General features: G+C 31.5%; 1 protein-coding gene across 1 annotated transcript in view; it reads left to right on the top strand.

Moving 5' to 3' along the window:
• LOC129218753 (histone-lysine N-methyltransferase NSD2-like) overlaps nt 1-16,010 on the top strand; it is a 136,349-nt gene that overhangs the window by 29,247 nt on the left and 91,092 nt on the right. Inside the window, exon 2 of the mRNA XM_054853076.1 lies at nt 12,877-13,009. Within this exon, the coding sequence (XP_054709051.1) occupies nt 12,886-13,009 (124 nt within the window). The 5' untranslated portion in view covers nt 12,877-12,885. The remainder of the gene's footprint in view (nt 1-12,876; nt 13,010-16,010) is intronic.

Raw genomic sequence — 16,010 nt, 5'->3', positions numbered from 1 at the left:
GAAGAAATTATTTGATTAAGCGTGTATCTCTAACATTACATCTATGGCAGGGGGGGGGGGATCTCTAATATTACATTTTTAAATTCGGTTCCGCGAGATTTTACCTAATTTAGCGGGGCTAACAGTAATGCAGGCATCCATGTGCCTCGGAATCGAATTATTTATTAACAACCTTCAGGACTTTACACAATCCTTTTTACGCAAAAATGGTATCAAGCACATAATATCCAGCCCCAGGCATTCATTTGAATTTTGACGTCAGGAATTCAAACTATGGTTGCGATAAAAGCCATTAGTAGAAAAAAGAAACTCCTCCTATCGCAATCCGCGATAGTTAAAACCATAATTTGAATTCAAGATCTCAAAATTTCAACTTTGAAAAAATTGAAATATTCTTCAGTGTTTTGGTTTTTTTAAAGGGCATGAAAAATAATTATTGGTTAATAAGTAAGCGCATACAAAGATCCCAGAGAATTACATATTTTATTCAGGGTTGGGTTTTTTGCCGGGAAAAAGGTATTTTTGCCGGGACAGTGGAAAAAATCATGGCAAAAATGGAAAAAAACCGGCAAAAATGGAAAAAAACGGCAAAAACCTAATTGCAAATAAAGTAGCATTATATTGTTAATCAAGAAATAGTGACAATATAATATAAATAATGCACTTTAATATTTTAATTATGTCTCCATGTTACTTCTAATTTATAAGGTGAAAAATAAATAAAAAAGAAATGTTGGGATTGCAAAACTTAAGATTTTAAATGTTTGCTAAAACAATTTTTCAGAATGAGCAAATTCCTTCAATGCTAAAACAAAGAATGGTTTACTTAACCCTTTCAGATGGAATTTTAAAATACTTATCCAAAAGTTTTTATTTGGTAGACAGTGTACTATGGTAAAGAGTATCTTATAGACAAAATTTCAAGCTTATAGGTGAGGAATTAAAAGAGTTATGACACATCCAATAATTTGGACATATGTTATAGAAATACATATTTCAGATAATAAAACGATGAGAGACATCAAACAAACTTGTTTTAAAAATATTATCTAAACAATAATAAGACATAATGTAAGCATTTGAAATGATTAATATAAGATTATATATATATTTTTAAGTCATAAAAAAACACTTGCTTTTCCGACGAGAATCCGTGGTTGGAAAAATAAGCAAATCCCATTCTCTTAACCCCTATTTCTTTATGTTGTCAATCCAAAATGAAACATTCTTGTACAGATAATAATAATCAGACTGTGAAGAGTCAACTACGAAAAAATCAAGTAACTTATTCAATTAATAAATGATTAGCAGCTGTTTAAAGTTCATGTCCGGTATACCGGACGCCATGTCTGAAAGGGTTAAGCTTATTAAATTAATAAAAAGATTGCATTCTAATTATATATATATATATATACATACATTTAATTAATCACTTTTTTTATTTATCCCACTAAGATTTTTAAGCTGTTTAACTATTAACAGAATATTTACTTGAATATAGAAAAATATCAACTTTCTCTCACTAAAGAAATAATGCATTTACATGCAGTACCTAAAGATTTCTGCACACTAGTCGCAACTCTTCAAATGTGTCCTGCAAGTTCTGCTGCAATAGAGAGATATTTCTCAAATTTTTCTTTTATACAATCAAAAATATGAAGCCCTTTGTCAGTTGCTTCTCTCGCGAAACTAGTTTATTGCTATGCCATACTTAAACAACAAATAGGTTTTGATGAAGATGGTATAGACTATGATATGACGATTTAAGTGATATTTCAATCTAAAGAAATGTGTATTTTGCTTTTTAATTACTTTTATTTTATAGTTTTATCTTGATTAAGTATACTTTATATAGATATTTAGTATTCTGTAAAAAATGCTATAATAAACAAGCTAATTACATTTTCATTGTAAGTTGAAGTCTTTGTCTTAGATGCTACAAACTGAAATTTTATGTTAATGTTTAAAAATTTAGAAGTGAAAATGCTCCATAACTTTAAAAGTAAGTTTTAAACTATAAAAATAATTAAAATTTTATCAAAATCTTTACATGCTTTGACTTTTATATAAAAGGAAAAAAAACTGTCCGTAAGTTGTTAACACAACATCTATTTTTGCAACTTTGGCAAAAACTGGCAAAAACCTATTTTTGCCGGGTGGTAAAAACCGTGGTTTTTTCCATGGTTTTTTCCGCCCCCGGCAGAAACTTGCCAACCCTGATTTTATTTATTGAAATGTTTAAAAAATGCTATGAATGTGATGTGACCTCTCGGTATTATGATGTAGTTTCACACAATAAAAATTGAAGTTAATTCTAATTTTGATATATGGAGAATATGCTAGCGATTGAGGAAACTGATTCTAGAAAAAAAATAGTTACCAATTTTGTAATTTGGCATAAGGAAGCATACTAAAACGGAAGTTAATGCTTCTGCGTAATCATGTGCTCGTGTTGGCATCAAGACTGTAATGTAGTAGTTTAATTAATGCTGTGTGTTGTTTATTACTAGTTGCATGGGGTTGGTGTCTTGTCTTTAAATTTAGGTTGTTTACCTTGAATTTTCAAAAAATGCTCAAGTGGATATTTTTCTAAAACAATTTCAATTTTGAAGTAGAAGAGAAGTTCGAAATGTAGCAATTGCAATAAGGACTATCTTATATTGTTCAGCATTACTAACTGCAGTCCTCTCCATTGTATCTGTATAAAATATTATTGAGAAAACTTTATACAGCGAGCCCACCCGCTAAATTAAGGCACGAGCCGCCACTGATTTTAACAGAACTTTGTAAAGTGAACCAACCTACCACAGTCCCGGGGTCCCCACACTACAAAAACAACTTCTGTTACAATTTTAATGATAAATATTATCCAACATTTGTACTAAACAAATGTTTTGTGAATAGAATCTAAAACCAAAGCTTAAAGATCAGTATAATTAAAATTGACCAACATCTACTGTTACATTTCATCAAGAATCAGCACAATTTGTGTTTTTAGCAACTTCACTGTTGCTAATGCTGGAGTATTGCTTTTTTAATTGTTCTAAAAGTTTTTGTAGGTTTTCTAAAAGTGAATCAACATACCACAGGTTCTTGGTCTAAAAAAAGTTGTCCTGATTTTTTTCTTTATAACAAAAAATAAACTGCCAATACTTAAGAACTAAAAGAACTTATTTTAGGAGAGAAATTCAATTTATTGCTTCATTCTTCATGAAAACTATTTTGAAATATGAAGTTGCTTAGGTATGAAAGTTAATCAATCAAAAATAGCTCTGTCAAAATAAGTTTCTGAAATTTGTTCAAAATAACTACCTTATGATTTCATTATAGAAATTGTAGAACTATAGGCGCTGCTTTTTGTTATTCGTAAATTTGAAAAAAAAAAGTTATTAAAATTATCAAGGCCGGTCTAAGGAGCCCCAATTTTCCCTATTATCTTATGGGATGTTGATTTCCAAACAGAAAATTTGATAAAATATTAATGAGGTTTCTTTCATGCACGATATCCATACTTGTCATTCTTTAAAAAAAGTAATGGCATCTATTGTTAAATTGTGGCTCATTAATTTTTTGTATTTGATGTTTTTTAATGAAATCTATGTCCTCTACATCAGGAAAAATAAGAAAAATCCCCCATCACGGATTTTTTAAAAATATTTCATCTTATAATATTTTCCTCAACAGCCATATATTTGCGAATCAATTCTTTCTTGCTTGTTTCTTCTAAGTACAATATTTATACCCAAGGCACCTGTGGTTAAACTTTGCTTCATAAGCATATTTTTAGCAGTTTCTATTCCAGATACTTCCTTTGAATGGACTTTCTTTTTCCACTATTTTTTTATTTTCTAATTCATTATTTTTTTCACTTTCAACTCTTAGCCTTTCTGAAACATCTTTGTTAATACTTCCTGTATTTGCAAGCATACATTTAAGCTGTTTTAAATAACTAATGCAGGTAGTTGTCAAATCTGAAGCTCTTGTTGAAATTGCAGACAATATTGCACTTTTCAAATCTTTATAAGGTGAGTAAATTGTGCTTTGTGACGTATAATTTTCGGATTGAAACTAGGATGTGCTCTGAGAATTTAAAAGTACATTAGAGAAATTGGTAGCATCTGATTGCAATCAAATTCAAATGTGACAACCAGCAACAGGCTGGGCCCAGCATACTCTGAGGAAATTGTTATTTTGTGCGCGAGTGCAAAAAAATTCTAGAATAAGTATACCGCTGGCTTCTTATTGTTATGATGGAGCGAAGTTTATTTCATAAAGTCATGGCATTGCATACTTTTATGTTTCAATCATTTTAAATTAACCACAAATGCATTAATATTCATTTAAAGGAAAATATACTGTTGTATCTTTTAAAACAACTTGCTGGTATGATAAGCCTAACCATATACCCATTTTACCCCATTTTCAAAATATGAGATTAAAAATAAAGGGTGTCCCAAAATTAACGCAAGATTTGAATTTGCCGCCATTTTTGAATAAATTGTGGGCAATCTTGAAAAAAGGACAATTTGGCAGCTGAGGGTCTAGGGTTATTACAAATGGAGCGTTTTCGATTCTATAATGCGTTTTCATTATCGAACAATTATTTGAAAAATAATGAAAGTTTGGGCGGGTCGAGCAGTTTACTGTTATTGGCGCTCGATATCGCAATTAGGTAATGCGCAGATGGTTGTGGTATTGCTGACATAGATGTTTGACTTCAAATAACCAGGGCTGCGGAGTCGGAAGGAAAATGGCCGACTCCGACTCCTGGATTTTGAAACGCCCGACTCCGACTCCGGATTTTTTTTTAAATTTTTTTAATTGTATTTTTTAAACTCCCTCTCTCCATTCAAGGGAAGGGGGAAAACCTCTTAACAGAGATTGAAATATTAATTCCTTTTTATGAAAATTTAGCATTTTGTTTTTTATTGTAAACCCAAGACGTCATACAACGTTAGAAATTCAATTTAAAAATCAAACTTTCCAATAGTTACGAGTTAAAAAGTGAGATGACTTAAAAATCCCTTTTAAAAATTTTGAAAATGATTATCTGTAATTTGCCCCCCTTTAATGTTTAACAAATATATATTGATCAAATCGTATGCTTTCAATTTTTGAAAGCTGTAACTTGAGAGAAAAAAAACTTTTTTTCTAAATCCAAGTTCTTGAGAGGGAGTGGTTTGCCCCTGGTGACATCCATCTAGTAGATGACACCCAAAGTTAATTTCAGAGTTTATAAAAAATATAAATACTTTAATTCTGAAAATTTTCACGAATATATTTTAAATTATATTTCATCAATAAAATTTCAATGAAAATAGGGCACATATGCGTCAGGAGCTAATTTTACACAAAACGCGGCGGTATACAAATTTGTACGAATAGCTTTTACTATACCTATATTTCTTCTTCGCTAAATTTTAATTTAAATTTTATTGGCTGCTTTAGAATTAACCTAAATATGAAGATTTTAAGATTAACTGCAATTCTTGAGTGTTGTAATCAAGAAATTTTTTACACTTATTTTGTTACATACTTTTTAGTGAGAACCAAGCTTACAGAAATAGTCTTAATAAAGAAAAAAACATTAGATTATTTCATCGAATCTTTTGGATTTGTGCTTTCGAGTCAGAACTTCTTTGAATTTGCCGATCACACTTAAACGTTTCAACCTTAGCTACAGGCGTCGACTTACTAATTTGTTACGTTTCTTTTACTATTTTAAACTGAGATAGAACAAAACACTATATTTCTATTTTTATTTGAAAGTGATTACTTGAAAATGTTATTCAACAAAACCGTTTGCTGACAGTTGCTATTAGTTAAGTTAAAAAGCAAGCAAACTAGGGGACGGCTACAGAAAGTTCGGTAAGCATTCAAGCTAGCTGATTGCCATAATGGCAGTTATTTTCTCATAAGTATCTTTTTATCCATGTCCAATTGAACCAATTGGCAATCAATTTTTAAAAAATGCAAGGAGAGTCAGTGAAAAGGAAAGAAAAAAAGAAGCCCGGAGTCAGAGTCGGAGTTGGCATGTTTTCCAACGACTCCGACTCCGACTCCTTTATTCCAAAATCAGACCGACTCCGACTCTTCGACTCCGACTCCACAGCCCTGCAAATAACCCCATAGGGAGAAGTCGAATGATGTAAAATCACACGATCTAGGGTACAATTCATATCACCGAAACCAGAGAGTACACGAACAGGAAATTCCTCATGCAGTGATTGAATTGTTTTGCTGGCTGTATAATAATAGCATAACACTCCATTTTTACTAACCCTAAACTCCCAGCTGTCAAATTGTTCTTTTTCCATGGCTGCCAACAATTCACAACAAAAATTGTGGCAAATTCAAATCTTGCGTTAATTTTGGGACACCCTTTAGAAAATTTTTTTTTTCTTCCCTGTAAGTTGAAGCAGCAACAAAAATGTCCAACTAAAGATATTATGACATAGTAATAAAAATTTCTCAAAAATCAGGAGCTGGAGATAAAGGTTTAAGCAGACAACATGCGGCTTGAATTTATCTACTTCAATTTAAAGTGTTACCTCTCACTAAAAAATAATCTATTGGAAAAATATATTTTGTGAAACAGAACTCAGAACAGCCAAGTATAATATCCCACTCAAAAAAATGCAAATTTAATTTAAAATATTTTGTTTTTAAAACCATATATTTTGACTACCCATTTTACCCCACCTGACCCTAGACGCCATGTTTGGTCATTCACAAGATGGAAGTAGGCAAAGTACTTAAGGCTCTTCTATACCGTCCATCTTGGTTTTAGACGCTAATGCTTTCTCTACGGGAAAAATCTGGTACCTATTCCAAGCATAACAAGAGAAATTACTTGAATATTTTCATGCGGTTTGTTTTAAACGATGACTATGACACAGAACTAGAGATGTGCTTCTTTATTTTTTCTGTGGTTATTTTGAAATTTTTTTATAACATTTTAAATTTTTAAACGACTATTTTCACATGTTTGGAAAATGATATGGAAAAAGTGAAAAAGGTGTGATGGAGCTTGAACATTTCTCTTTAAAAACCTTCCACCAGACCACACCCAACGACTATTTTCACACGTTTGGAAAATGATATGGAAAAAGTGAAAAAGGTGTGATGGAGCTTGAACATTTCTCTTTAAAAACCTTCCACCAGACCACACCCATTTCGTTCCACTTTGAGGGACTCTCTTCTCCCCTTAGCCTGAAGTGACAGGACAGGCAATAAATTACTGGATCTCTAATGAGCCTTCATCCCCTGCTTCATCCTTTGTCGTTTTGGGGTTTCCGTTCTTACCAAACAAGTTCTTTTTTGGAGGTCGAAAATGCTGACTAAAATGTAAACACTCCTAATAAGAAATGCGAATTGAGATGAGAGAAAGCTTTGATTTGGGGGACCGGAAAGTAATGTTTTATTTAAACTTTTTTTTTTTTTTTTTAAGTTTCTATTAGTTCGAAGTCTTTCATGTAATGACAAATTAATGAAAAAAAAAAAAAGAATTATATATTTTATATATTTTGGATGAAACAAAAAAAGCAAATCCAGGGGTCTGGCCAGAGGATATTTGGGTCCATTAACGGACCCTTCACAAAAATCCGATCAACCAAAACGGACCCTTCACAAAAATCCGATCAACCAAAACGGACCTTTCACAAAATCCCGATCAAACAAAACGGACCCTTCACAAAATTCTGATAAACAAGATCGGATCTTTCACAAATTGTTTATTGAAAGAGCAAATCTGAAAGTAAAATAACGCATATTTCTGTGTATAAACCGCTAATTTTTTGAACCTTTTTTTAAGTCAAATTAAAGGGATCAGATTATACAAAATCGGCTAATTTTGAAAAAAAAAAATCGGCACTCTTGCGATGCTCTGATGCTCTTTCAAGCGATAAATAATTGCTACTGCCAAATAAATATAATGGTTGTTTGTTTTATCACAGCTAATTAGCAGCGGTCCTGTTGTAAGCTTTTCTGAAATGGCATTGGTAAGCACTTTTCTCCCCTCTCGTGATTTAATAAACAATAATAATATATATCTGCGAAATGAACTTAGAACTGCAAAGGGATAGTAAGGGTGGGGGAAAAAATATGATCGCTTCAGATAGGGTTACCAACTTCAAAATTATCACCACTTAGCGTCTGGCGTTTAACCTTTATAATGACTTGATTAGAAAATATTCTCATCATTTTACCAGCTTGTCAATATTTGCGTTTTTACGGTGGGTGCGGTGCGATGTTTAACTGTTATTTTGGGAGAAAATTATATGGGTTTTGATTTTTCGATGCTAACAAGGATGATTAACTTTAAATAAACTCTTTTAATTACCGTTTCTTTTTTCTTTAGATGAGGAGCAAACATTCAAACCATGTTTTCTCCTTCGGGTACAGTTTTTCAGGAAACACAAAAAACTAATATATTTAAAAAAAACTTGTTTCAGACCCCAATTATCATTTTTTTAGTTGTATTACTGATTACTAGTAAGACTTGTAGGCGTACTTTACCTAATAAACTTAAAATGAATTAGAAAAATGCATTTGAAATTTGGAGAAATCATGTTTTGACCGAACTCAAAGGAGGAAACGTGTTTTGAATGTTTTCAATGTGGATAAAACACTTTTTGAATGAAAAAGATAGTAACTTAAATTGTTACGATTACATTTTTTAATGGAATAAAACTAATTAATGACATAATAAAACTGATTGTTATAAAATAAAGCTAGAAATTTATATGTGAAAAAAAAATTGTCCTGCATAATCCTCATCCAAACAATCGCGCACTACTTCCTCCTTTCATCATTGCGTGCAGGTAAACTGTAAATAATGTCTTTGTACCAATTAAAATCAGGTTGATTTTGCCACTCTTCGCCATACATTAAGTTTAAAAGTTTGTCTACGTCTCTTTTCTTTTCAACTGATATTCCATGGGTAAGAGGAAGAGATTGTAAGACAACACTTTTCACAATGTGCATCTATTATTTCTTCCATACCTAAATTAATAATAAAAATTTAGGTAAAAGCACACCGCTCTAAAATAAACAAACAAACCAACATAGTACCAAGCAAACAATAACATAACCTCTGAAACACTAGACACATTGGGAAATAGCTGGGTCACGTGATCAGTAAGAACAGCTCTGATTGGTTGGCTGGAGGAATCAGTGTTTGACTGGAAACTGGCTCTGGAGGAAACACTTTTTGAATGAAACCTGAATTTTATAAATAGGTTTATAATGGGAAAAAATATGTTTTGGTTGAAAACAATAGCATATTTTTGTACCATTTAATGTTGAGTTCAAAGAAAAATCACTAACTCATTTTTTTTCATTTTTGGAGAAAACACTGTTTGAATGTTTGCTCTTCAGATGTCTACATTTTAAAATGCAATCTTTTAACATCCGATATGAGAATCATATTTTGTTCCTTTTTCAAGCTAACTTCGCTTCATTAGGATGCAAATAAATGAAAAGTCTTTTTATTTCTGTTAGAACTCTCATTTCAAGTTTTTAAAGCAAAATTCCATTTTCTGTTATTAAGTCAAAAATTTAAATGCTGAATAGATGGTTTATTTTATTTATTTATTTATTTATTATTTTTTTTTGCTTCAACTGTGTCCACAGATATTAATGAAATGTTTATCATAGGACTCTAAAATGCAATTTTAAAATAATTTTATCAAAAATATTTCTTTCACAAGCCGTTTTTGTACTTTTGATGCCTTCACTTTGAGAATTGCGATCTCTTTGCATCCGCTACGGGAATCCGATTTTTAGAATTTTTGATGATTGTTACGCTTTGTTAAGAGGTAAACAATTAAAATATCTTTTTATTTTTGTTAAAATCACGGAATTTATAAGTTTTAAACGAAATTCTGTGCTTTTTAAGAGTGTCTTGGTTCAAAAAGTTAAATGCTGAACCCTATTCTGAATTTTATTTTATTAATTTATTTTTTGTTACAATTATTTCAACTACTGTACCGAAATATTTCTAGTATAATTTAACATAATGTAGAATGGTATATAAATATTGATACTTGAGAGAGCGATGTCCCCCCCCCCCCCCCCCGCCAAATATCAGACCACTCCAGAATGATTTTCTCAACATAGAAGAGGAAAACACTCAACTTTAAGTTTAATTGATGCAGTTTGTGCCATCTATACATTTTAAAATTTCATTTTAACAAAAAAAAAAATTTTTTTTTACGAAATTATTTGAATTTTCACAAAATTAATTCATTTTTCACAAAATTAATAAATTTTTCACAAAATTATTTGATTTTTCACAAAAAACGGACCCTGTGAAAAATCCTGAGAAAAGTGCTTACCAATGCCTTTTCAGAAAAGTTTACAACAACACCGCTGCTAATTAGCTGTAATAAAACAAACAACCATTATATTTATTTGGCAGTAGCAAGTATTTATCGCTTGCAGGAGCATCGCAAGAGTGCCGATTTTTTATTATTTTTTTTAAACTAGCCGATTTTGTATAAGCTGAGCCCTCTAATGATGTGACCCCTCTAATTTGACATAAAAAAAGGTTCCAAAAATTATCGGTTTATACACAGAAATATGCCTTATTTTGCTTTCAGATTTGCTCTTTCAATAAACAATTTGTGAAAGATCCGATCTTGTTTATCAGAATTTTGTGAAAGGTTCGTTTTGTTTGATCGGTATTTTGTGAAAGGTCCATTTTGTTTGATCGGGATTTTGTGAAAGGTCCGTTTTGGTTGATCAGATTTTTGTGAAGGGTCCGTTAACAGACCCAAATATCCTCTGGCCAGACCCCTGGCGTTGCATGTCCTCCATCAAAATTCAGAAGTTTTCTTTTTTTGACCATATTAAAAAGACTAAAATAAGCGGGATCCCCCCCCCTCTCTTTGAAATGTAACCTATCTTCATTAGAAATTGTTTTCTGATTGTGCCATTGCTGCCGTCCTCCCAATAATTAAAAATAAAGTCAGCATCGTCCCACCTCTTGACTGTAAATATCCGATAACCGATATGTAATCATCCCGCCTCACCCTTTTTTCCCGGGACTACACCACAGTTTTACACTTAGAATCACACCAGAAAATCTAATGTTAGAATCTTTATTAGATTTTCTGGAATCCTTTTACGTTCATAAAAACTTAAATAATCATTGCAATGAGTCTTTTGCTGTTCCGCATTTATCTCCAATCTTATTCAATCTTACATGTTAGAATACGTCATATTTTGCCTCAGCACTCGCTGATAGCTGATTGGTCAATGTTTTTCTGGTTTCGTATTTAAACTCTCCCTTGACCTTGATTCATCCATTTGTTCATTTCGCACAGAGGAAGGAGGCTATTGCCTTTGAAACATGTCTGCGTTTTTAAAAACTTTTTATCCTTTTTGTGCTTTTAAACGTTGTTCCATTTTTATCTAAATTATTATACTGTTTAAAAATTTAGTTCAAAATAATTTCAATTACTTTTTAGTTCTACCATAAATACACATATGTTTTTAAGAGTGATTTTAATAGTTTCTTAAAATTCTTATGCTAAGTGGTTTCTGGAAGTAAAGTATTTTTTAAAAATTTTCTATAATCTTTCCATGTAGAAAAATTTAATATACTGTTTTGTAGTTTTTTTTCCAAAAAAATTGACTTGATATGTTTTTTTAAACCATTTTGTTAAAAAAGTAGCATTTTTTAAAATACATCTTTAGATCATCAACTTTACACAACTTAAAAAGTTTAAAATACTGCATTTTATACAAACATACAATGGATTTCAAGTAGAGCAAAGAAAGGAAACCATTATCATTGGTAACGTAAATCAGGGAAATATGGTGAACTAAATCAGCGAAAAGTCAGGGAACTTTTTTTCACAGTTCCTGTCGCCATCCTGAAAAATTACCACAGACCCTTGGTACTGACTTTACTTTCAATTCTGTTCAACCTTCGCGTCGGTTTTACTGTTCAACTGGGGTTTTGGCCGTCAGCTGATTTCTTTGATAGCTCTTCACGACGGGGGTCCTTTAGGAGATCTTTTCCCTCCGGAACAATGACAGCTGTGACAGGTTACGTGTTCCTCTCTGACATTGATTACCATCCACTCCATTGGCCATTAAAGTGTCAATCACTTGATTGAGGTTCACTCCCGTCGTTCAAGGAAGAAAACCTTTTAAACCCTAACTTCGATGTTTTATCTCACTGAAGAGCAGCCTTAAGCAAGAATTTCCATGTCTTTTGAGTGTAGAGTCCGTAACATGCTAAATATATGCCTATATCTTTAGAAATTCAACACAAATCTGGACTTTTTTCAATGCTATGACATAAGTACACTAATCATTTACAAAAAGTTTAACTTTACTATTTGCACTAATCATACGTAGGAGTCTAAAACATCCTTATGAAGTGTAGAGTCTGTAACAGCCAAATACTGTGAAATGCCCCACTTACCTCTTTACAGGGTTAGCTTGACCCCCCAAAGGGCAACTAAGCAAATTTTCTCCTCTACTTAGGAGCATTTGGTTAATGCTTTGGGTATTTTTCAACATCCTCTCAGGTCTAAATTTTGTCTATACTTATTCTGTAAGAGAAGTAAAAACTCTTAAAACTCCTTTAAATTGCAATGTATTAAGAATGCTCATTTATTTTCAAGCCTATGAACAATTAGTTACAAAATGCACACATGTGAAAAAAATCATAAATTTTTGACTTAAAAAAAATTTGTTGACCAGATAATCAAAAAGTGTGACTTGTCAAAAACTTGTCAACACTGCTTTAATGGAAGCCAAAATGTTTAAGTGATTAATTTTCTCATGATTTCAAAGACTTAAAAATAAAATGAAATTTTTGATCTGATAATTTGCTTAGTTTTATTTTTCAACTCTTTATAGATTTCAACGATGGGAAGTGAATCTAAATATATGCCAGGAACTTTGCTGTGGTCTAAAATTGGAAACTATCCTTTTTGGCCTTCCATGATATCATATGATCCTTCTACGGGTCAATGTTTTAAAGAGAAAAAAGGTATATACTGGATCTCTCTCTTTTGAATTAGTTGTGATTTTATCAACAAAATTATTCCTAGGTCTCATATTTCTAAAAATTATGAAACTATGTTGTGGTTTTCTAACCAGGAAAAGTCAGGGGAGGGGAGGATTTTTGAAAATCTAATTTTAATTTTCTTCAGTTTTTGCATTTGAAATTAATCTGGGTAACATCAAACTTTTGCTCAAGCAAAATATTCGTGAGCACTGCACAAGCTCCAGTCAGGGAAAAAAGTGTTGGCAAATCTTGAGATATCGCCCAATCCAAAGTTGCGGGTGTGACATTTACACTAACTAAATTAGTCATCAGCAAAAATATTTTAGAGTATAGGTTTCAATTTTTATATTTTTCAATAAAGATCACTTGCAGGTACATTGATGCCAATTTGCAAGTTGATTGATATTTTATTTATTTTTAAAAAAATTAATTTCTACCCGTTGCGGGTGTGACATAAAAAGGACATGCATTTTCACCTTGCGATCAAAACATTCAAAACTCTGTGAATTATATCAACTGATCGAACTGGTCTTTTTTTATGTTAGACAGTAATACTTAACTAATTATTCTATACAAAAATTTAGATACTCACTCAATTAGTTTCACTGTAAAAAATATTCAAAGTTGCCGTTGCGGGTGTGACACCCCGTTGCGGGTGTGACTTGTGTGGCCAATAAAATAACAACTTACACAAATAGTTATCAATCAGACATTTTATGATTAGCACAGTAATAAATAAGAGAAATTGCAAATAGCTAAGGAAATTTTTTTTACATAAATCTCATTTCCAATCTAGAATTGATGATTTCAGGGGGTGTTAGTTTTCTTATTACAATGTTCTGTTTCTCCCATGATATGTCTGACTGATTGGGCCAGATGTATACATGTTCTGAAGGTTTTTTTTTCCAAGTATTCGACTTGTATGTCTTCTCCATCTATTTGCTTGATTTGACTTTTTTTTTGAGGTAGAAAACAAAACAAATTCTACAAAATCTCCAATGGCATTTATATTACCAAGGGAGATCGTTTCCGACTGAGGCAGCAATGAAACTATCTTCAGTGCAGTTTCTGCAGTTAGTGCCTGCCACTTGAATTGTACCCATATCGATCGGTACAACATGGTGTACCGATTGTAAGTTTGGTATAGCTTTGTACAAGGCAGCAGCGTGCGTGAAGCATTTTTGCAACATCTTTTGTGATGTCGCTCTCCGCAGAATAAAGTACTCTGATTTTTTTAAGAGCCTTTTCTGCTCAAATAGCAAAATCCTATGCAGAATTGACTGTTGCTCTACGCTGTAGAACGGCAAGTGACACCATTTTTTTTTTGTTACCGCACCAACACCATCCACAGCTCCTTATCCATGAGTCCTTTCAAAGTATGACCATGCAATTTTAATGTTGTAGTCTTTATGGTTGTATGACATTAACAGAAGATTGTACCTGTCTATGGATTGCATTACCAAAGGTTTGAGTTCTTCAAAAAATTGCCATTGACTCTGCTTCTACAGCTGGAGATGGTGTGGCCCCTTTTGTCGAAGATTTCTTTCTCTCTCTCTACACTTTCTCTGCCTCTCATTCTGGTTTTGCCTCTACATTTTCTTTTTTTTTCATGGCCACAGATGTAATTTTTTAAAGTAGTTTCCTCGTAATTTCTATTCTTGCTTTGTTTCTTTCCCTTTCTTTTAGAAAATATTCCGAGTATTTAGCCGAGTTTTCTTTCATCTTTTTACGATGATTTCGGAATCTTTCAGTGCTGTTCATTCTTCTGCAAAAAAAAAAAAAAATGTGTAAAGTGAATAAATATAGCACTACAAGTCCCAAAATACATTGTTGAACATGTTTTTTTTTTTTTTTTTTTTGAAGTTCTTTGAATTTTTTAACCCCAAATGAAATTAAAAACATTAAGTTTTGATTCATTTAAAACTTTAACTGACAGAATTTTATACAAATTTTTTTTAAATAAATATTTTAATAAAAGTTTCATTACTATTTTATCATTTCTTTATATTTATTTTGAATTTGAAGTAAAAAATAATCTGTCCCTAATATTACATTATTTGTTTTAAAAAGTAAAGGGGGAAAAGTCAAATGCTGAAAGCAAAATTATACATTTTTATACATATTAAAAAAGATAAAATCTTGTTTTGGTTTTTTAAAGTTTTATTTAAAAAAAAAAAAAAACAAATCTTACCTTATTGAATAGTTGCCTTAATTTTAAATCAAGAAATACAAAAATGTTTCTTAGGAGAACCAATAATATAGAATACCAAACTAAATAAATCAACTGCACATGCTCTAAAGATACTAATTTTGAATTAACTGGGGTCTAGACAAATAAGTCAAAGGCCAAAGGTTAGGTCAAAGGTTAAAACATTAGTGCTGTCATCTACATGCATTCCAGAATCACATTTGTGTTTAATTTAAAAAGATGTTGCGGGTGTGACTTTAACTAAATGTCACACCCGCAACAGGAACACGTCACACCCGCAACGCTTAATAACTCCAATTAAAACATTGATTAATTTTTTTTCTGTTTGTTATTCAAAGTGCTTTAGTAAACTATTTTAGAATACTAAGTTTCAAAACTTTTAGGCAAATAAATTTTTCTGTGGAAATATAAATGCATTTTTTTGTTGCGGGTGTGACACAATAATTAAGAATAATTAAATATGCTTACCTTTTGTAGTGAAGATTAGTAGAAATTTCTCTTCAGGAAAAAACTGTTGCTAATGAATTTCAGATTATGTGTGAAACTTTATAGATTTCTAGAATTATTTGTTCAGCTGTAATAGACCATGCAACATAAGCAGTTTTGGTGCAGTCTAGGTCGCACTGATATAGTTCCACTTTAGTAATTAAAATAAGAATGTTAATGACATAAATGAAATTTTTTTTCAATAAAATAAGAAATAGTATACTTTTAACAGTGTGTATGCAAAATTTCAACCATATTGAATGAAATTTGAATTTTCATCCTCATGTC

This window comes from Uloborus diversus, chromosome 3, assembly GCF_026930045.1.
Source record: "Uloborus diversus isolate 005 chromosome 3, Udiv.v.3.1, whole genome shotgun sequence".
In the NCBI taxonomy this organism is placed as follows: Eukaryota; Metazoa; Arthropoda; class Arachnida; order Araneae; family Uloboridae; genus Uloborus; species Uloborus diversus.
This window is presented reverse-complemented; position numbering and strand designations above follow the sequence as displayed.